The following is a 24,280-nucleotide window of genomic DNA, read 5'->3' as shown; positions in this document are numbered from 1 at the left end:
ACGTTGCATCATTCACCCCGAGTGGTTGGCACGCTAAATGCTATTAGCCGAGCAACGTGGGACCCAGGCAGTCTGATAACTCACAGATTAAAGATTACATCCGTACGCGGTTTTTAGTTTTGCCTCCGTGGTTCTGATATTTCTGGGCCGTGTTTAGAGTAGCGTCATCACCTCAAAAGAAACGACCTGTGTTTCATTCCGTGAGGACGTCCAGCACTTTACTGTGGAACGTCCGGCCCTAAAACGCTGGTTAATTACTAAGTTTAATAGCCGTAACGCTGTCGACACACCAAAACCAAAAACAGCGTCCAGCTCTGAGTGGTCGCTCAGCACCCTATCAAATAAAGTACAGATATTTAAATTGTCTTAATAAATCTAAAACAACTAAAGCATTAAAATGCACCATTCACATTAATACAGCTGTACTATTAACACAGAATTGTTATTATTGTGTACACTGTATAATATTAATTGTAGAGCTTGCATAAACAATAAATTACGTACATTGATCAGGCATAATATTATGACCACCTTCCTAATATTGTGTTGGTCCCCTGACCCGTCGAGGTGGGGACTCCACTAGACCCCTGAAGGTGTGCTGTGCTATCTGTTGGATAGCCTTCATGGCCCTGTCGCCGGTTTACCACTGTTCCTTCCTTGGACCACTTTTGATAGATACTGACCACTGCAGACCGGGACACACCCCACAAGAGCTGCAGTTTTGGAGACGCTCTGACCCAGTCGTCCAGCCATCACAATCTGGCCCTCGTCAAACTCGCTCAGATCCTCACGCTCGCCCATTTTTCCTGCTTTGAGGATAAAGGGTTCACTTGCTGCATAATATATCCCACCCACTAACAGGTGCCGTGATAAAGAGACCGGCCAGTGGTCATAATGTTATGCCTAGTCGGTGTATGATAAAGTATATTCAATAAAATAAAGTATATAGAACCATTTTTATTCACAGCACATTGGCAGTCAATCTGAAGAACCATTTCGTGAACCAGAGGAACCGTCGTCTCGACTAAAGAACCGTTGTGCACATCAGTGGTGGACAGTAAAGTAAAATGTAAATAACTGTTCTTTATTTGCACTTGTGAATAAACACATACCAAAAAACTAAACTAAACCAGAAGTACAGCACATCTTTGTGCAAAATAAGCAGCATCAACAATTTTTTACCGCTACAAGAGGAACATCGCCACTGTTCCACCTTGTTCCATGCTGTTAATAAAAGATCATTTATCCGAATAACGGTCCGTGGTATAATTGCTGAGTTTGTCTCGGTGTTGTATCCTCTCATTTTACTTCTGTTTCTGCGGCTTCCACTGTGATAAAATAGTATACAAGTAACACAAGCGTCTTCGCTGCCACTTGCACTGTACCGCTGACTAAACCGATACCGCCACAATGGTGCCTCGGTGACGTTGCAGCTACTAAACACGCGTGACCGACGAAGACTGATTATATCAGTTAAGGTTTTAATTTTGTGCGCTGTAGACATGATCCTGACTACCCGCTATCATGTTCTCCTTTTTGGGGTTTTGGAAGTGGCCTCCCTAGTATTGAGCTGAGCGCTGTTTAAATGCACCTGGGACACACGGTCATTGATAACAAAGGCGGAAATGAGTGGCGGCACAAAGAGAACGAGGTAACACTTACTCTAGTCCCGTAAGTTCTAGAAATTAACTAGGTAACTGTGAGGTACAAACTCTAAAGTACTAGGTACAAATGTGATGGAAAGTACCAATAAATAATGAACTATTACTTTGGAGTATGGAATAAAATGATGATTCCTTTCGAGTGCTACCACTAGGGAGCGCCACAGCACATAATTCATCCCTATATTTAATTCGGCTCAGTTTTTACGCCGGACGCCCTTCCATCTGGGCTTGTGATCTGCACTTAAGGTGCACTGATATGTCCCCACATTGGTTAGGTTCACGTAACACCATGAGCCTTCAGTATTTGTGAGCCCAGCCCGAGATTCAAACCCTCTCACCCTGAAGGGACAAAATGACAAAAAAAAAAAAAAAAAATACATAAATAAATAAATAAGAAAAAAATAAATGCAAGTTAAAAGGAGAAAATAAATAATAAACAATGAATAATTAATTAAAAAAAAAAAATACATTTAATAAACTAAAAAATAAATAGAAAATAAAATGAAAATAAATAAAATTTTAAAAATACAAAGAATTTAAAATTAAATTAATTAAATTAAAAAGCAAAATAAATAAATAAATATATAACATTTTAAAAAGCTAAAAAAAAAACTACATTAAAAAAAAGGAAAAAAATAAAAATAAATAAATAATCTCGATCCCATCACACTTAAAACCGCTGCAGGAAACGTTTACACGATAGCTAATCAAATCCTAATAAGAGCTAAATATTAGTGTCAGACTCTCTAACGACCTACAAACTGACTGTTATTAACCTACGCTGCTCTTTTTAGGTCACTGCCTAAAGCCACAGGAATAAAAATCAATTACTGACTGTAAAATATGAAGAGAGGCTTTAAACAGAGGCTGAGACGTCGGGCGAGAAACACAAACCTCTCTGACCCGATAAATACCACCCGCGTTTATACTCTGATATTCCGACCCACAACACGAGTGTCGGCCACATCGTCAATACTAAATAAACCCTAAAATCAATCAACTGTGTCGTGGATTCTGTAAAGGAAATGATATGCTTCTAACTCTGCACCAACAGTTTAGGGAAGGTCCTTTTCCCTCCCAGCATGACTGTGACCCTGTGCACTGTTCATTCATGTAATTCATTAATGTATTCCTTCCTTCCTTCATTTAATTCATTCACTCATATAATTCATTCATTTCTCCATTTATTTATTTCTTCCTTTTTTTCTTCCTTTAGTCATTTATTCCTTCATATAATTCATTCATTCATTCATTCAAATAATTCATTTAGTCTTTCCTCCCTTTACTTCATTCATTCATTCATTTATTCATTGATATATTTCATTCATTCCTTCCTTCCTTTCTACCCACCTTCCTTCATTTAATTAATTCACTCATCTAATTCATTCATCCATTAATTCCCTCCCTCCCTTCCTATAAATCATTCATTTATTCATTTGTTTCTTCCTTCCTTTATTCATTCATTCAATTAATTCACTTATTAATTCAAATATTCATATCATTCATTCATATAATTAATTCACTCATTCATTCATATAATCCCTTCATTCATCCATTTATTCATATAATTCATTCATTCATTTATAGTATTCCTTCCTTTTTTCCTTCATATAATTTATTCATTCATTCCTTCATTCACTTATTCATTTATCTGATTCTCCTCCCTCCCTCCATATAAATCATTCATTAATTCATTTGTTCCTTCCTTCCCTTTTTTCCTTACTTCATTCATTCATTCATTCATTTATTCCTTTTTTTCCTTTCTTCCGTCATTCATTCATATTTGTGCTTTCATTCCTGACTAAATAAAGTGTGCTCGGGTGGTACATTTCATCTAAAACTGGCTAATGGGGGGGGGGTTTAGCGAGGCTCTCAGTGCCAGTCCAAAGCCCGGATAGAAATAGGATGGATGCGTCATGAGGGGCATCCGGCGTAAAAACTGTACCAAGTCTGATATGAGGACCAGATCTGCTGTGCTGACGCCTAAATACAGAAGCAGCCAAAAATAAATGGATAAATAAAAAAATAAAATAAAATAAATAAATAAATCTGGACTATTTAAAAGCCTGTAAATGTGTTTATGCCATTTTAGGTAAAACAAGTTGGGATTATACAAAGTTAAACAGGACTAATTAAGTAATAAATAATCTAATATGTACATATAGATATATAAAATATAATAAATAATAATATATAATATAAAAAGGCCTGAACGTGGCACCATGAAGCAAAGCAGTAAAACGGTCTCATTCCAATTCTACATGCTTTTATAATACTGTAGATAAATATTTTATCTCTGAAGACGTTAGAACCCAGTAGGAACTTAACAGAGAATAAAAAAAACCCTAAAATCATCCGAACGTCACGGCAGATTTTCCAGCCGTTAGATGAGAGCGAGGGAATCAGCTCTTTTACTCGCTAATGAAATCAGGGACAGGATAGCATCGAGCGCAGACTTCCTTTCATGCTAATAAATTCATTACGTCTAAAAATAATAAGAACGAATCAGTCGGATTCCTCTTTCAGTTCCTTTAAATGATTTAAATGGAGATCAGGGAAGCTTCTGACCCCACCGCGGGTCCTAAACTGTAGCTGTTGTGATGTTATAATATCGTAATAACTCATTAATAATAATTCATAATAAACAATAATAATAACCCTTTTATTGAAGAGTTCCCTACAGTACACTATAGTTCGCATTAAATCCAGAACTATCCGTGTTGTACATAATCTTTAACTGTAGACTATTCCAGTAGCAACAACAGAACAACGACAGCCACATATGACCATGGACCACAAAAAAATAGGATCAACCATTTATATTTACATTTGCAGCATTTAGTTGTGACTGAATACAGTTTAAGCAAGTGAGGGTTAAGGGCCTTGCTCAGGGGCCCAACAGCGGCACTGTGGCAGTGGTGGGGCTTGAACCAGCAATCTAGTTCAGTACCTTAATCGCTAAGCTATAATTTATTCTAAAGGTTATTTAAACTAATATTAATAATATAAAAATTTTTTAAAATAAAATTAAAATAAATAAAAAAATAATAAAATAATAATAATAATAATAAAACCAATAATTAAAAAAATAAAACAAATAATAATAATAAATATAATAATAATATAACTAATGTTAATAATAATAATAGTAGTAATAACAAAAATAAAACTAATAATAATAATCATAATAATAAAAATAATAAAAATATAATAATAATAATAAAATTAATGATAATAATAATAAAAATAACAAAAATAAAACTAATAATAATAATAATAATAATAAACGATGAGGGTCAGAATTGCCTACATTCCAATTAAAATTACAGAAATACCAGAGCTGCTTTTGTCATAAAAACAAAACATAATACTAATAATATAAAAAAGTAATAAATAAAATAAAAAATTATAAAATACAGAATAAAATAATAATAATAATAAAATATGAGGGTCAGACTTGCCTACATTGCAGTTAAAATGACAGAATTGACAGACTTTTATGACTTTTTTATGAGCTGCTTTGGTCATAAAAATAAAAAAAACAATCTTAATAAAACCAAAACCACCCACATAGAGCTTTAGCATCACAATGTCAATGTTTATTTTATATACAGTTTATACAGCTATGTTTTTTTCTAATGAGCAGGATCTACTGCATTCCTGGGGCTTTACAATCAGAATGCAGTTTAAATTAGTTTGCACGTGTTTAAAGGTTTATAAGTTTATAATTTTATTCTAAACTCAGCTGAAACAAAGACATTAAAGCTCTGGGATCTTTACGATGAAGCCTCGACATTTAAAAGAAATCGAGACTGTGTGAAAAGTTTTTTTTCCCCCCTAAAAGTTCTGATCTGAAGTGACTTTTGCAAAACTGCAAGTGTGAAATTTGTGCGCGGCTGCTAAGAAAAGCTTGTGACACGTTAGAGGAGATTAGGAAAGCCCGTGCGGGGCCCCGGGGCCCGGATAAATCTCTCGAGTTTGCATTTTAGACGGCGAGGGGAGCGCGGAGGGAAAACCCCACCACTCATACAGCTCTTCATTTCTGCTCTGTGTTTCTGCTTTACGTCCGTCTCCGTGTCGAGCGCGTGTTAGTTGAGGACCCTGAACTTCCCCTCTGAACTCGAGCGCGGTCGCACCGTTTTCTAATCCCCTCGATATCCGTCGTCATGCTCTGGCAGGAAGTGAGACGGTGGCCGTGCTGCGCCGGAGCACTGAAGCCCGATCAGGCGTGGAGTAATGCGACTATCCGCAGCTACAGCCATTAAAAAGCTTTTCACTTCAGTCTCGGCTTCTGCTCCGTATCAGCACTTACAAATACCCCGAGACGCACCACATTAAATATGATTTAAGGTGTCGGCCTTAAGAAAAGCCGAGACCTCCGGCTGTTTGGAACTTTTGCACGTTTGCACATCGATTATTCCGAGACTGGGATAAAATACAGCGAGAAAAACAGATTTCAACTCTATTTAGTTGTTTTTATACATACATTAAACATTTCCACTTTAAATTTATATATAGGTGTAAGTTTACATACACACAACCACTCTGTTAGGAGATGTGCCTGAGTTTCTACACTCACTTACCATATAGAAGCACTTTATAGTTCTACAATTACTGACTGTAGTCCATCTGTTTCTCTGCATGCTTTGTTAGCCCACTTTCATGCTGTTCTTCAATGGTCAGGACCCCCACAGAGCAGGTATTATTTAGGTGGTGGATCATTCTCAGCACTGCAGTGACACTGACATGGGGGTGGTGTGTTAGTGACACCTCACTGTCACTGCTGGACTGAGAATAGTCCACCAACCAAAAAACATCCAGCCAACAGCACCCCGTGGGCAGCGTCCTGTGACCACTGATGAAGGTCTAGAAGATGACCGACTCAAACAGCAGCAATAGATGAGCGATCGTCTCTGACTTTACATCTACAAGGTGGACCGACTAGGTAGGAGCGTCTAATAGAGTGGACAGTGAGTGGACACGGTGTTTAAAAACTCCAGCACAACACACACTAACACTCCACCACCATGTCAGTGTCACTGCAGTGCTGAGAATCATCCACCACCTAAATAATACCTGCTCTGTGGGGGTCCTGACTAAAAACAGTATGCAGAGAAACAGATGGACTACAGTCAGTAATTGTAGAACTACAAAGTGCTTCTATATGGTAAGTGGAGCTGATAAAATGGACAGTGAGTGTAGAAACAAGGAGGTGGTTTTAATGTTATGGCTGATCAGTGTATACACATGTACGGTCATTGTACGGCACCCCTGGAGCTGAGAGGGTCCAAACCTCGTCGAGGAGCGCAGAGTTGAGAGGTTGGCATTACGTAAGCTTTGATGTTCTCATTTGGGGGACGGCGATCAGATCTGATCTTTTTTGTCGTTTTCCCTTTCTGATAACGGACCCTGTTTTGATCGTTGTAAGAATCACGGCTGGGCTGTAATCGTGATGGAAACGCGGACCGTCATCCGGATGACCGGAGTGGAAGTCGTTTTCTTTTCCGCTGAAGTGAAGTTCTGAGCACGAGGCTTTTACGTCCGAGCTTTCTCTGCTTCTTCTTCTTATTATTATTATTATTATTATTCATCCTGCATCTGATCTCCGAGCGCTTCGTGGGAAATGGAGGAAGCGCCTTTTTCGGTTAGACTTCAAAGGTGCAAAAGCGACGCTCTTGAAATACCAACTTTATCAGGTCACAAATCAGCAAGTCTCAAATCTCAGCTCTGCTGCCGGTCGGCTGGGCGCCCCAAAGCAGGCACGATCGGCAGTGCACACAGTGCAGCAGACAAAACTGCCCACTAGTCTGCTGGGTGGGGAAAAGACAGGACTAAAAAAGGGACGGGCGTGGTTAGTAGCCAGAGGCGCCTGTACATAAGTGGAGATCAGCGCATGACTCTTCCCGCGCGAGACCGACCTCACACGACAATCCATCAAAGTACGGGCGAATAAGAAGGGTTCGGTGGAGCGCGCCTAGTCGAAAAGAGGGCGTGTCAGGAGAATATAGATTAAATAAAATAGTAAAAAATAATAACAAAGAAAGAAGGAATCAAAAATAAATGGACGGCACCTTCAGAGCTCAGTTCGCAAATAAATGTTTTTAAAGAATAAGGCCGCGGATAAAAGCATCAGAAATGTTCCCTTGGTGAACGTCTGGGTTTAAAGTCAATAAGGAGCCGGCGAGGAACCCTAACCCCAACCCCCTAACCTCGCCCCTGCCCCCCATCTACCCCAAAATAGATACTAGGTTAGTAGACACTTAACTACTTAGTATAGAAGTTGAACTTCAAAAAGAGACTTGGCTTTTTGGACAGCCAGGTTAAGTTCACGCCAGCGCTGCAGAATGGTGGACCAGAACCAGCACCAGAGCAGGTTTAAGGTACAGGACTAGTAATCGGGCAGTTGTAGCCTAGCGGTTAAGGTACTGGACCAGTAAGCAGAAGGTCGCTGGTTCAAACCCCACCACTGTCAGGTTGCAACTGTTGGGCCCTTGAGCAAGGCCCTTAACCCTCACTTGCTTAGACTGTAAGTCGCTTTGGATGAAAGCGTCTGCTAAATGCCGGAAATGTAAATGTAATCGGAAGGTCGCTGGTTCAAGCCCCACATCTGCCAGCTTGCCACTGTTGGGCCCTTAAACAAGGCCCTCATTCCTTAATCGCTTGCCATTTATACAGTCTCAATTCTAAATGCTGAAGATGTAAATGCAAACTTTACATCGATCGTTGAGCGCGTTGCTGAGCTTTATGGTCATCACAATATATAATCACAATATATAATCACAATATATATTAAAGGGACACCCCCCCACCCCCCAAAAAAGTCAGATATGATAAAACTAAAACACCCCCTCAATTAACTGATGTAAAAGTGCGTAACGTCAGGATCCGTCAGCGTTCTTATTCAGAGTGTGAATTATACAGTGACACTTGGGGAGGGGGGTCAATTTTGGGGGATTGAGACCCCTTTTTTGGGGGGTATAAGCATTAATTAGGATGGTCAGACCCCCTAATACCCTCAGTAATTGGAACAGAACCATGTCCCTATCAGTTGTTCTTAAACACACACACACACACACACAATTGAAACAATGTTAAATACATGGCTACAGCCTTGGTGGCCATAACAGCCTCCACTCCCCTGCTGGAACATGATCTCGTTTATTATTAGAAAAATAAGTGCTGTAGCCTAGTGGTTAAAGGTACTGAACTGGCATTCAGAGGGTCGCTGGTTTAAGCCCCACCACTGACCTGTAGCTGCTGTCGGGCCCATCAGCAAGGCCCTTAATCCTTTTGCTTAGACAATATACTGTCACAGTACTGTAAGTCACTTTAGATAAAAGCGTCTGCTAGAAGGACTGGCATTCAGAAGGTCGCTGGTTCAAGCCCCACCACTGCCAAGTTTCTGCTGTTGGGCCCTTCAGCAAGGCCCTAAATCCTCAATTGCTTAGACAACATGCTGTCACAGTACTGTAAGTCGCTTTGGATAAAAGTGTCTGCTAGAAAATGTAAAATGTACTGGACTGGTATTCAGAGGGTCGCTGGTTCAAGCCCCACCACTGCCAAGCTGTCAATGTTGGGCCCTTGAGCAAGGCCCTTAAACCTTAATTGCTTAGACTGTACACTGTCACAGTACTGTAAGTCGCTTTGGATTCAAGCGTCTGCTAAATGCTGAAAATGTAAAATGTACTGGACTGGTATTCAGAAGGTCGCTGGTTCAAGCCCAACCACTGGCAGGTTGCTAATGTTGGGCCCTTGAGCAAGGTCCTTGGATAAAGATGTCTGCTAAATGTTAAAAATGTAAACGTAAATGCTCAGAGACCGTGCAGCCCGTGTCGTACCGAGGGCGTACACACTCAGAACCGAGCGGTACGGGCGCGGAGAGAGAACAGATTCAGACGAGATTTCCCATGGTCCAATGCAAACCGGCCGGCGAATGGATTCCTTAATTACAATTTCGAGACGAAGCACGAATGAGAAACGAGGGAGACGGAGGAACGGAGGGAGGGATGCAAGCACTGCTTTAAATTTAACTAGAATTAATGACTTCAGTCAAAAGCTTAAGAAAGGGTTGAAGGTTGTGGGTTTGGATCCCAACTCTATGAATTTGTTACTTTCATAGATCGTTTTTGGTACATAGTGTTCCTGTAAAACCTTTAACCTTTAACTGCAGTGCAGTTCAGTTCTGAGAGAGGTTTAGTTGTGCCTGGTCTGGTTCTTCTACATCCTATCCGAGCAGTTTGGAATTTCGGGATGGAAGAGTGTTTGAGTGGCACTTGGTTGAATGTGTTTGTGTATAAGGGAACAGATAAGGGAGAGAATCTTGATGCTGGAGTTACATGAGCGAAACAGAAAGCTGAAACCATTTACACGTCAAAACAGCTCAAGTTATGAAAACAAATGATGTTTATATATTAAAAAACACAAACAACAAAAGCAAAGTTAATTACAGTCATTAGTCAAGCTTCTGATTATAGAGAGAGAGAAACATTCATCACTGTGTGTAAAAAAAGAGACGTGATGTCTAAACACGAGTGGGTATCTGTCTGAGATCTGAGGAAATGAATCCTGCCCCCATCAAAAAAATAAAAATAAATAAATAAATAATAAATTAATAAGCAGCCACACACACTGTAATATTAAAACAGATTTTTTTTTCTTTTTTTAAATAATAATAATAATAATAATAACAATAATAATAATATTAATAATACTAATAATGATAATAATAATATTTATTATAAATAATAATAATAATAATAGTAACAATAATAATAATAATAATATTAACAATGATATTAATAATGATAATAATAATATTTATTATATATAATAATAATAATAATATTAATAAGAAGAAGAAAAAAATGATATTTATTATAAATAATAATAATAATAATAATAACAATAATAATAATATTTATTATAAATATTAATAATAATATAATATAATAATAATAATAATAATAAAATAATTTACAATAATACTAATAAATAATAATAATAATAATAATAATTGATGATAATAATAATAATAATAATAATAAATTTTATTTATAACACACTTTACATTTGAAAACAAATCAATGATGATGATAATTTAAAATAATAATAATAATAATAATAATATTGTTATTATTATTATTTAAACTTATTAAATAATAACAATAATAATGATAATAAAAATATTATTAATAATAATTTTATTATTATTATTATTATTAATTGTTGTTATAATTATTATTGCATAATTTTCCAATAATAATAATAATTATAATAATGATGATGATGATGATGATGATGATATAAATACATTGCTTTTATTTAAAATTAAGAATAATTTCCTTTATTAATCATCTATAATAAAATATAACAGCGGTTTATTTAAGTGAATATTTTAAGCCCGCTGTGATTCGATGTGACATTTAATGACATTTCAGACGCTGAAGCAGAAAGCGCAGCGAGAACAGTGATAAACTTCACCTCGTTACACCGGCTTTATAAAAGCTTCATCAAATCGTCATCTCAAGGAATCGCTTTCTAACTCGGTCGCACTGTTTACAAACACGGAGTGGTACCGATGCTGCGCGACTGCAGCCGACCAGATCGAATCATGCTGAGACGAGGACGAACAACAAACAAACGTGAGATGGTTCAGCTTCACTACACGACATCAGCTCTGTCAACATCTGCAGGAATCTGGTCGGGATTCTGATGATGCTGATTCATTACAGCCTGGTATTCTATCAAGAACCCTGACTGAAGAACCTGGTCAGACGTCTGAGATGCAGATAGTTGTGTTCCAAAAGCTTGTGTTGTGTTGCATTAGTGAGTCACCGTTGTCGTTAAGTGTGTTGTGTTTAGTAAACTGTCTGTTCTGTAGGAGGGATCTGTTTTATTTAATTCCTGAATAAAAGAGCGCCCCCTACAGTAAAAGAGCGATATGGGTTCATACGTTTCGCCATGCCAGAATACATTTCTCTAAAAGCTGTATTGTCGAGTTTTGGGACTCATGGTGAATCGCCCCAGAGGTTGCGTGACGTCCCTTTTACTGGAGCAAGCCCAGCCCATAATCTACATTATACCGGGGTGCACTAGTTGGAGTTCCGCTTGTGCCTTGCTGGTTCTAAAGGTTCCATACATCTGTGGATGTTTTTTGCATCTTTTATTTATATACAGCGGTACCTTGTAACTCGACGTCCCCTAAACTCAACGGCCTTCATGGAGAAACTTGTTCCCTTAAACTCGACGTGTGTGTGACCGTCGCTTTGTTCGGCGCTCGGCTCGAGCGATAAAACGTCATCAGCGTGTGAATCACGTGTCAGATCCAGGGTTACAGCTCCACATGTATCTGTGTTTATCTGGATTCTCCTCCCTGTTTCACTTTTAAACTTGTGTTACAGCTCCAGCTTCTGAGAAACGGTGAGAATCAGAATCAGTTTCTCCCAGAGTCTAAAACGCTTCTGGTTCAAAATAAAGCTTAACGTGGTTTAATGTAGTAAAAGAAGGAGACAGGAGCACTAAACTTCTCTTCATTATTACTGCTCATAAGTTCCTCCACTAATCACATTCCTCACTCGCTGTTTTACTACAGTAAGTCACTTTTAGTACATTGTCACTTCTCATGTGAATGCGCCGGTGCTGAAGGGAATACGGTATTCCAAGATCGAGCATCTCCAGCATTAAGAAGCATCAGGAAACAATAAAGAAGTAAAACTAAAGTGCAGCTTTTATTGTATTATTATTGATGTGTAACTGTTAGTAATTGTATTTCAGTGTGTTTATATAATATTTGTTGTTTAAGTGTCAAAAACAACCTCATTATTTTACATGAGACTAAAATATCTGCAGCTCCACGGGACCATGGACGCATTAACAGGTTTCACAAACATCCTTATGGGGAAAAATACCTCAAAACTCGACGACGCCACTCCCAGAACCGACTGACGCTGAGTTTCAAGGTACCGCTGTGTTCTGTTTGCGTCCTTCCCTTGGGTTCTTTTTATAATAATAGAAAATAAATAAATAAAATAAAAACCCAGTAATAATAGTTCAGTACTACCATGTAGAGAGGAGATCAGCAGTTTTGGACACGCTCAAACCATCAGTCTGTCGGATTCGGACTCATATCATGTGATTTGTTTCAATAAAATGCAGCCACCTGATTGGCTGATTGGTTAATTCCACGAATAAGCAGGTAAACAGGTGAGTATTTAGTTCGAGCTCCTGGTACGAGTAAGTTTATACAAAATAAAGCTGCATTCAGATCTATAAAAACTTGAGAATTGAGGACTTTTCTTGATGCCTCCAGAGAGTGACTAATTAAAAACAGGACCTGGGAGGACACAAACAGGAACAGGTTGTAAGCTCAGGGAGTCGAAAATAAAAGCTTCCCGGTTTCACCAGGCTCGCCCGTCTAACAGGTGGGAGTCGGTCGCTCCAGAAGCATCACGTCGACTCCGGATACACACGCTGGCCTACATTCATTCTGTCAAACTATTTAGCAAAGTGCCCTAGGCTTCAACTCCAGCTGTCTGCTCTAAACTTCATTTAACATCCATTAATGATGTGGGTCACTGTAATTTTAGACTTCCAAAAATGACAAATGACTGGTACACATAAAAAAAAAAGAAAAATATATAACTGAAAGTGTATCGTTGGATTCATAACTGGGCCTTCTTCATCCTACACCTGAACATAACATGTAGATCGCGTAAATGTCCACATACTTTTGGTCAACTGGTTTACAGGAGAGTCACGAGATCCAAAACGCAACCATAAAGCTCCTGAAAATCAGGTTGGTATCGGGGTTTCAGAAAACAGTGCGAGAGTGAGAAACCATGATCTATAGAATAACTTCCACCTGGAGCAAATACAGGCTCATGAGGCGCATAATGGCTCCTTAACATGTGGACACGGTGTCCACATACTTCTGGTCACCTAGTTAACACAAGAGTCACGAGGCCCAAGGCTCTGCACCAATAAAGCTCACAGTTTCAGAGAAGAAAAGAGTTGGCAGGTCTGATAGAGAGAAACCGTGATCTATAGAATAACTTCCATCTGGAGCGAATTAACACAACTCCTAACGTGACTCACTGTCAAAACTTAACATGTAGATCAGATGTCCACATACTTTTGGTCATTTGGTTTACAGGAGAGTCACGAGGCCCAAAACTCTGCACCAATAAAGCTCAAAGTTTCAGAGAAGAAAGGAGCTTGCAAGTCTGATAGAGAGAAACCGTGATCAATAGATTAACTTCCACCTGGAGCGAATTCAGGCTCATGAGGCGCATAATGGCTCCTAGCGTGACTCACTGCCGAAACTTAACATGCAGACACGATGTCCACATACTTTTGGTCATCCAGTTTACAGTAAAGTTTACAATAATCAGCTTGTTGGACGGGCTTACCTGTGGAGTACGGCTCTTATACGGCGAGCTGCTCTCCAGATCGGCCAGGATGCTGGTCAAGGAGTCGATTTCAGCGTCCAGACTGGAGCGCCGCTCCTCCAGGGTCTTCTCCGGACGTCTGATCTGAGGAACAAACAAGCGTCACGACTTTAAACCAGGACAGAACATCAGATCTACTTCAGGAGTCTAAAGATCACAGGTCTGATAAACATCACGCTGAACTGAACGGAAAAGGTCACAGAGACGCTGAGAGAAACAGGAAGCGGAAAAATGCTTCAGTGTCGAGGTGATTTAGCAACAGACAAACTGACTGATAGACAGAGAGGAGAAGTTTAGGGAAGGTCCCTTCCCAGGCAGGTGGAGGGTGGACGCGTCCCTGAACGTAACGGCGGTGGACGGATGGAGCGTGCTCAGTATCAGACGTACTGAGAGCTGAAGGGTTTGGTAATTGCTGCGCTTGCTGCATTAGCGTAGCGGTGGAGCTGATTTATCAGAGCAGGGAAATAAAAACAGAGTAAAAGGAAATGAGATCAGAGAGTCAGAGAGGACGAGAGGAAATGAGTGGAGGGTTTTTACCTAATACACAACAAAACATGTACATCTGGATAATTAATATATAAATAAGATAGTGAAGATTAAAGAGAAGTGAATGGACACGTGGACGGATGTTTAGATGGATCTATACAATCTATACAAGTCCATTTAAACATTTTACATAAATATAATGCAAATTACAGAGGGATAGAATGGATGGATTGATAAATGGATGGTTGGGTGGACGGACGGACGGACGGAACGAAGGAAAGACAGATGATTAAGTGGATGGTTGGAAGGACAAATGGTTGGATGGATGGCTGGAGAGATGAATGTTTGGTGGCTGGACAAACAGGCAGATGGAAAACAGATGGATGGACGAACAGACGGACGGATGAATCAAGGGGCAACTGGTTGAATGCATGAATGGATGGATGGATGGACGGACAGTGGACGAATGGTTGGATTGAGAGACGAATGGTTCTGTGGCTGGACGGATAGGCAGCTGGAGGATGGATGGATGGACGGACGGCTGGACGGAGGGATGGATGGGTGGCAGGAAACTGGATGACTGGAAGTATGGCTGGAAGTACGGATGGACAGATAATTGGAAGAACGGATGGATGGATGGATGGACAGATGAATGGGTAAACTGACTGAAAAATGGATGAATAGATGGATTGACCAAAGAATGGATAGATGGTGGACGGATGGACAGAAGGACAGAAGATTAGAAGAACAGATGAATGTGGGAATGAATAGATGGATGGACTGATGAATAGGTGAACGGACTGACGAGTGAATGGATGAATGGAAAAACGGATGGACGAATGAATGGCTGGGTCAACAGAAGGGTGAAAGAACTAATGGTTGGTTGGTTGCATGGATGGATGGATGGACAGAAGATTAGAAGAACAGATGGATGTAGGAATTGATGGATGGATGGATGGATGGATGGATGAATGGACAAACGGTCGGGTGGATGAATGGACAGACAGATGGGTGGATGGATGGGTGGATGAATGGTTGGGTGGATGGACGGATGGTTAAATGAATAGATGGATGGACTGACGAGTGAATGGTTGGATGGAAGAATGGATGGAAGGATAGGTGGACGGACGATTGGACAAGTGAATGGATGGACGGACAGACAAATGAATGGTTGGGTCAACGGATGGGTGGAAGAACTAATGGTTGGTTGGATGGATGGACAGAAGGACAGAAGATTAGAAGAACAGATGGATGTAGGAATTGATGGATGGATGGATGGATGGATGGACAAACGGTCGGGTGGATGAATGGACAGACAGATGGATGGGTGGATGGATGGTTGGTTGGGTGGATGGATAGACGGATGGACGGATGGACAGATGGATGGATGGGTGGATGGATGGTTGGGTGGATGGATGGACGGATGGTTGGGTGGATGGATGGTTGGGTGGATGGACGGATGGATGGACGGACGGATGGATAAGTGAATAGATGAACGGATGGACGAATGAATGGCTGGGTCAACAGATGGGTGAAAGAACTAATGGTTGGTTGGTTGGATGGATGGATGGATGGACAGAAGATTAGAAGAACAGATGGATGTAGGAATTGATGGATGGATGGATGGATGGACAAACGGTCGGGTGGATGAATGGACAGACAGATGGGTGGATGAATGGTTGGGTGGATGGACAGATGGTTAAATGAATAGATGGATGGACTGACGAGTGAATGGTTGGATGGAAGAATGGATGGAAGGATAGGTGGACGGACGATTGGACAAGTGAATGGATGGACGGACGGACAAATGAATGGTTGGGTCAACGGATGGGTGGAAGAACTAATGGTTGGTTGGATGGATGGACAGAAGGACAGAAGATTAGAAGAACAGATGGATGTAGGAATTGATGGATGGATGGATGGATGGATGGACAAACGGTCGGGTGGATGAATGGACAGACAGATGGATGGGTGGATGGATGGTTGGGTGGATGGTTGGGTGGATGGATAGACGGATGGACGGATGGACAGATGGATGGATGGGTGGATGGATGGTTGGGTGGATGGATGGACGGATGGTTGGGTGGACGGATGGTTGGGTGGATGGACGGATGGATGGACGGACGGATGGATAAGTGAATAGATGAACGGATGGACGAATGAATGGCTGGGTCAACAGATGGGTGAAAGAACTAATGGTTGGTTGGTTGGATGGATGGATGGATGGACAGAAGATTAGAAGAACAGATGGATGTAGGAATTGATGGATGGATGGATGGACAAACGGTCGGGTGGATGAATGGACAGACAGATGGGTGGATGGATGGGTGGATGAATGGTTGGGTGGATGGACAGATGGTTAAATGAATAGATGGATGGACTGACGAGTGAATGGTTGGATGGAAGAATGGATGGAAGGATAGGTGGACGGACGATTGGACAAGTGAATGGATGGACGGACGGACAAATGAATGGTTGGGTCAACGGATGGGTGGAAGAACTAATGGTTGGTTGGATGGATGGACAGAAGGACAGAAGATTAGAAGAACAGATGGATGTAGGAATTGATGGATGGATGGATGGATGGACAAACGGTCGGGTGGATGAATGGACAGACAGATGGATGGGTGGATGGATGGTTGGGTGGATGGTTGGGTGGATGGATAGACGGATGGACGGATGGACAGATGGATGGATGGGTGGATGGATGGTTGGGTGGATGGATGGACGGATGGTTGGGTGGATGGATGGTTGGGTGGATGGACGGATGGATGGACGAATGGGTGGACGGATGGATGGGTGGATGGATGGGTGGATGGATGGTTGGGTGGATGGACGGACGGATGGACGGATGGATGGGTGGATGGATGGACAGATGGATGGATGGGTGGATGGATGGACGGATGGATGGATGGGTGGATGGATGGACGGACAGATGGATGGACGGATGGATGGACGGACAGATGGATGGTTGGGTGGATGGACTGACAGATGGATGGATGGGTGGATGGATGGTTGGGTGGATGGATGGACGGACGGATGGGCGGATGGATGGGTGGATGGATGGTTGGACGGATAAATGGTTGGGTGGATGAATGGACGGATGGTTGGGTGGATGGATGGACGGATGGATGGACGGACAGATGGATGGGTGGATGGATGGTTGGGTGGATGGATGGACGGATGGATGGGCGGATGGATGGTTGGACGGATAAATGGATGGACGGATGGATGGACGGACGGATGAACGGTTGGTTAAATGAATAGATGGATGGACTGATGGATGGGTGGATGGATGGTTGGGTGGATGGACGGACGGATGGACGGATGAACGGTTGGTTAAATGAATAGATGGATGAACTGATGAATAGGTGAACAGACTGACGAGTGAATGGTTGGACGGATGGTTGGGTGGATGGACGGACGGATGGACGGATGGATGGGTGGATGGTTGGGTGGATGGACGGACGGATGAATGGACGGATGGATGGACGGATGGATGGACGGATGGATGGACGGATGGATGGGTGGATGGATGGTTGGGTGGATGGACGGACGGATGGATGGGTGGATGGATGGTTGGGTGGATGGACGGACGGATGGACGGATGGATGGTTGGGTGGATGGACGGACGGATGGATGGGTGGATGGATGGTTGGGTGGATGGACGGACGGATGGACGGATGGATGGTTGGGTGGATGGATGGTTGGGTGGATGGATGGTTGGGTGGACGGACGGATGGACGGACGGATGGGTGGATGGTTGGGTGGATGGACGGATGGACGGACGGATGAATGGACGGATGGATGGACGGATGGATGGGTGGATGGATGGTTGGGTGGATGGACGGACGGATGGACGGATGGATGGTTGGGTGGATGGATGGTTGGGTGGATGGACGGATGGACGGACGGACGGATGGGTGGATGGATGGTTGGGTGGATGGACGGACGGATGGACGGATGAATAGGTGAACAGACTGACGAGTGAATGGGTGGATGGATGAAGGAATGAATAACCTATAATCTGTACAATTTAACCTCATGATTTGACGACCTCATTCAGTCACACCTTGACTTGTCGATCTTCGGCCGCTCTTCCACGCAAAAGCTCTCCAGATCTGAAGAGACCTCGAGCCGAAGACGCGGTTAAGAAACACGCAGCGGAACAAAACTTCGGCGACCCGGCGGGACGTTCCTATGGAAACCGGCGCACGTGGTTATGATTCATGATTGCACTGCTAACAGGTCAATAAGGACCAATTTGCCGAGCGTCTGATGCAGAACGGAGGCCTGCGGCGGCACGTCTGGACCCGCTCGGAAGCACGGAGCGCGATCTGAAGCGCCGCGCTCGACTTAATGGACGTTAAAACACGAGGAGGCTCGACAGAATTAGCTGCATGACAGCGGGAAGGCCAGATCAGCGGTCAGAGCGGTCAGAGCGGGGACGTCATCGGGTCGGGAAAGTTCTTCTGCGATCGCAAACTGAGCTGCGGAGCTTTAACGTCCGTGAGAAGAACGGAAATCCAGAGGCGCTCGCATTAGCGTCCGAATGCAAATCCACCCGCCGGGCGCTCGCTGACGGGAAAACAATGCGACTCGGGCTGCGGCGGAGTCTGATTATTCAGATCCGCGACCACTTCCGCTTCTTAGTTCTGCTTCTGCGCTGAAATAATTCGACATCCTTTTATTTATGAATAATGAGACGTGCGCAGGACCCGGACAAACCCGAAGCTGCGGCGACGGCGGTTCTGGACATCAAACACACCTGCGCATTAGTGCAATCTTGGTTCTTTTTGCAAAAGTTCACGTTCTGCTTGGGGTGAAAGGGAAACGGTTTCAGTTCCGGATCACGTTCGTCCTTTTTAGGTGCTGCTGAATATTAATAATAAAAAAGGAAGCAGCTTTTTTTCCCCGTGCTGTGATTTACATTTTTGGTTTGTGGGTGGTGCGGTGGCTTAGGAACTCGGGTTTGATCCTCACATCTGGTCACTGTCTGTAAGAAGCTTAATATTCCTTGCAAGAACTCCCTCCAACCCTCACGAAACATGCAGAAGGTGGATTTAGGTTCATCCAGGGTGTGGAATAACTCAAATGCTCTGTCGCCTCATAGCAGGAAGCAGTTCAATTCTCTTTCTGTGTGGAGTTTGCATGTTCTCCTCGTGTCTGTGTGGGTTTCCTCCGGGAGCTCCGGTTTCCTCCAACAGTCCAAAGACATGCAGTAAGTGTGCGTGTGTGTCCTGTGATGGACTGGCAACCTGCCTGGGGTGTTTCCTAACTTTCACCCGATGATTCGGACCCACTGTGACCCTGACCAGGATAAAGCGGCGGTAAAGCAGACAGTGAATGGATGAATGAATGAATGGATGAAACTCATGAATGATCCAACTGTAGCATTTTTCTGGCATCTGGCAACCCGGATCTATCCATCGAACCACCAGTGGGTGAAGTGTGACGCAGCGCTCAGGAGTCCAACAGTGCCGGTGCTTTATACCACTTGATAAGACACCTGAGATTGTGCATGTCATTGCCTTGAGGCAACCTTACCCAAACTCAAACGCACTGTCGCCTCATAGCAAGAAGGTCCTGGGTTCGATTCCCTTTCTGTGTGGAGCCTGCATGTTCTCTCTGTGTCTGTGGGGTTTCCTCCAACAGTCCAAAGACATGCAGTAGAGGTGTGCGTGTGTGTCCTGTGATGGACTGGCAACCTCTCTGGGGTGTTCCCTATCTTTTACACAATAATTCGGACCCACTGTGACCCTGACCAGGATAAAGCGGTGGTAAAACAAACGATGAATGAATGGAAAATGACCCATTATTATGAACAGCAGCCAACTGTAGCTTTTTGTGGCATCTGGCAACCCAGATCTATCCATCAAACCACCAGTGGGTGAAGTGTGACGCAGCGCTCAGGTGTCCAACAGTGCCGGTGCTTTATACCACTTGATGAGACACCAGAGATTGTGCATGATGTTATTGTGTGGCTCAGCGGTTAAGGTACTAGACTAGTAATCAGAAGGTTGCCGGTTCAAGCCCCACCACAGCCAAGTTGTCACTGTTCTGGAGAACTAGGTGTCTTCAAATGAGACTGTAATTAATGTTATTTAGTATAAACGTACCTGGAAGCCAAATTCGTCCATCGCTGGGGGTGACGGGAGGGACGAGTACGACAGTCCGCTGTGGTCCAGCTCGGGCGGGGGAGGAGGGAGGTAGTCACCTGTAAAATACAAATATTTTAATCAAAGCACTATTTTGTTTAAATACAAACCCAGTTTCCAAAAGAGTTGGGACATTTCGAAAAAGGTGTGATGTGTTAATTCTCTTGAATTTTTGTGACAGTGGTACAGCTAAGATACTGGTCGGTAATCAGAAGGTTTGCGGTTCAGACCCCACCACTGCCAGGTTGCCACTGTTGGACCCCTGAGCGAGGCCCTTAACCCTCAATTGCTTAGACTGTACACAGTACTGTAGGTCACTTTGGATAAAAGCGTCTGCTAAATGCTGTAATTGTAAATGTGTATTTATAAATATTAAATTGTAAATATTACAAATGTATATATATATACTGCTGGAGCCTGGGGTGCTGGAGCCTATCCCAGCTTTTCAATGGGCGCAAGGCACACAGTAACACGATGGACGGGGCGCCAGTCCATCGCAGGGCACACGCACATACACACACTCACACACCCATTCACCTATAGGGCAATTCAGTGTCTCCAAGTAACCTGACCGCACGTCTTTGGACTGTGGGAGGAAACCGGAGCTCCTAGTATATGGGAAGAGGGTCATGTGACACATCAAACTTATTGAGAATTTCACAAGAAAAACAATGGTGTGCTTGGTTTTAACGTAACTTTATTCTTTCATGAGTTATTCACAAGTTTCTGACCACTTATAAAATGTGTTCAAAGTGCTGCCCATCGATTGTCAATGCAACCCTCTTCTCCCACTCTTCACACACTGATAGCAACACCGCAGAAGAAATGCTAGCACAGGCTTCCAGTATCCGTAGTTTCAGGTGCTGCACATCTCGTATCTTCACAGCGTAGACGATTGCCTTCAGATGACCCCAAAGATAAAAGTCTAAGGGGGTCAGATCGGGAGACCTTGGGGGCCAATCGACTGGCCCACGACGACCAATCCACTTTCCAGGAAACTGTTCATCTAGGAATGCTCGGACCTGACACCCATAATGTGGTGGTGCACCATCTTGCTGGAAAAACTCAGGGAACGTGCCAGCTTCAGTGCATAAAGAGGGAAACACATCATGTAGCAATTTCAAATATCCAGTGGCCTTGAGGTTTCCATTGATGAAGAATGGCCCCACTATCTTTGTACCCCATATACCACACCATACCATACCATCAATTTTTGTGTTCCAACAGTCTTGGAGGGATCTATCCAATGTGGGTTAGTGTCAGACCAATAGCGGTGGTTTTGTTTGTTAACTTCACCATTCACATAAAAGTTTGCCTCATCACTGAACAAAATGTTCTGTGTAAACTGAGGGTCCTGTTCCAATTTTTGTTTTGCCCATTCTGCAAATTCAGTGCGCCGATCTCGGTCATCCTCGTCGAGATGCTGCAGCAGCTGGAGTTTGTAAGGGTGCCGTTTGTGAGTAGCTAATATCCGCCGAAGGGATGTTCGACCGATGCCACTCTCCAGTGACATGCGGCGAGTGCTACGCTGTGGGCTCTTGCTGAATGAAGCTAGGACAGCCACTGATGTTTCTTCATTAGTGACAGTTTTCATGCGTCCACATTTTGGCAAATCCAACACTGAACCAGTTTCACGAAACTTGGCAAGCAGTTTGCTAACTGTAGCATGGGAGATGGGTGGTCTCGTAGGGTGTCTTGCATTGAAATCTGCTGCAATGACCCGGGTACTGCGTTCACCAGACATCAACACAATTTCTATCCGCTCCTCACGTGTTAACCTCTGCGACATGTCAATGGCTGTAAACAAAGAGAAGCTTGTAAATAACTCATGAAAGAATAAAGTCACGTTAAAACCAAGCACACCATTGTTTTTCTTGTGAAATTCTCAATAAGTTTGATGTGTCACATGACCCTCTTCCCATTGAAAAAACTAAAGTTGGATCCAAAATGTCCGACTTCAAAATGGCCACCATGGTCACCACCCATCTTGAAAAGTTTTCCCCCTCCCATATACTAATGTGCCACAAACAGGAAGTTAATATCACCAACCATTCCCATTTTATTTAGGTGTATCCATATAAATGGCCCACCCTGTATATATATCATTTTGGGCCCCTGGACGGCCCCGGGTCCCCAGAGCCACGGCGGGGATCGAAACGTCGTCGTGCTGCGACTCCCAGCAGCCTGATTTGTGTCGAGCGGAGACTCTGATCACGACGATTTATCTGATGAAGGGTATCAGCGGGAACGCCTCCTCGGTGCCCGACGTTAGCGCGGGCGCTTCATTGAGTCGTTAGGCGCCGGCGGGCGCGTCGCCAGCGCCGCATTCCGATCAGCAATTAACGTGATCCGAGAGGCGGGAGGAGATAAAGGCGCTAATTGGGAACACGACCGTGATTAAGGACGTGATTTTAGAAGCTGGAGGAGAGTTCGGCGCCTAAATTGGACCGCTTGGGGTCCGGGGTCCTGCGCCGACCCCGTATTAGGCGCTCTCGGGACGCCTCGACCCTCTCCAGATGTGCTGCTGTTATAAAATAATGAAGTTCGGCTCCTGTTACCATCCTGGGGGCGTCTTTCAGTCGATTTTGGAATGTGTGTGTGGGAATTTATGCACCGTTCAGTCAAAGGTGCATATATAAGAAGGCCTGGCTCACAGTCGGCGTTCCAATTCATCCCAAAATTGTTCAATAAGAGTCAGGCCAGTGACGTTCCTCACTGTCTTTATTCAATTAATGTCTGCTTTGTCACTGCTTTGTCCTGGTCAGGGACGCTGTGGGTCTGTTCGTTGGGTTAACAGAAAGGAAACACCCCGAATAGGTCGCAAGTGCATCACTGCACACACACACACACACACACACACACACACATCCCAGTACAGGACGATCTGAATTAAAATAAAGCACCAGCACCGTAAGACCCACGAGCGAGTGACGGAGACCAAACGTTCAGGCTCAAACCCAGAGCTGGTCATGGTCAAAAAGGTGTGATAGTGACCACAGGCACATTCCCACAGCCTATCAGTGTGAGAAAAACCTTCATATGTACTAAAGAGCAGAGTGATACACACCGTACCCACGAATACACACCTCACACACACACACCACACACACCACACACACCACACACACCACACACACACCTCACACACACACCACACACACACACCACACACACAACCTCAAACACACCTCACACACACACCTCACACACCACAAACACACACCACAAACACACCTCACACACACACCACAAACACACCTCACACAAACACCACACACACACCACACACACACCACACACACACACACCACAAACACACCTCACACACACACCACAAACACACCTCACACACCACAAACACACCACACACACACCTCACACACCACAAACACACCTCACACACACACCACAAACACACCTCACACACCACAAACACACCACACACACACCTCACACACACACACCACAAACACACCACAAACACACCTCGCACACCTCAAACACACACCTCACACACATACCACAC

At 43.2% G+C, this 24,280-nt stretch overlaps 1 protein-coding gene across 1 annotated transcript in view; it reads right to left on the bottom strand.

The window, feature by feature from the left end:
• Positions 1–24,280, bottom strand: part of lpp (LIM domain containing preferred translocation partner in lipoma) — a 175,634-nt gene that overhangs the window by 69,273 nt on the left and 82,081 nt on the right. Inside the window, exons 4-5 of the mRNA XM_062997237.1 lie at positions 20,716–20,813; positions 14,072–14,194 (exon numbers count right to left, since the gene is read on the bottom strand). Coding sequence (XP_062853307.1) covers positions 14,072–14,194; positions 20,716–20,813 — 221 coding nt within the window. The remainder of the gene's footprint in view (positions 1–14,071; positions 14,195–20,715; positions 20,814–24,280) is intronic.

The sequence above is a fragment of the Trichomycterus rosablanca genome, chromosome 6 (genome assembly GCF_030014385.1).
Source record: "Trichomycterus rosablanca isolate fTriRos1 chromosome 6, fTriRos1.hap1, whole genome shotgun sequence".
NCBI lineage: Eukaryota > Metazoa > Chordata > Actinopteri > Siluriformes > Trichomycteridae > Trichomycterus > Trichomycterus rosablanca.
This window is presented reverse-complemented; position numbering and strand designations above follow the sequence as displayed.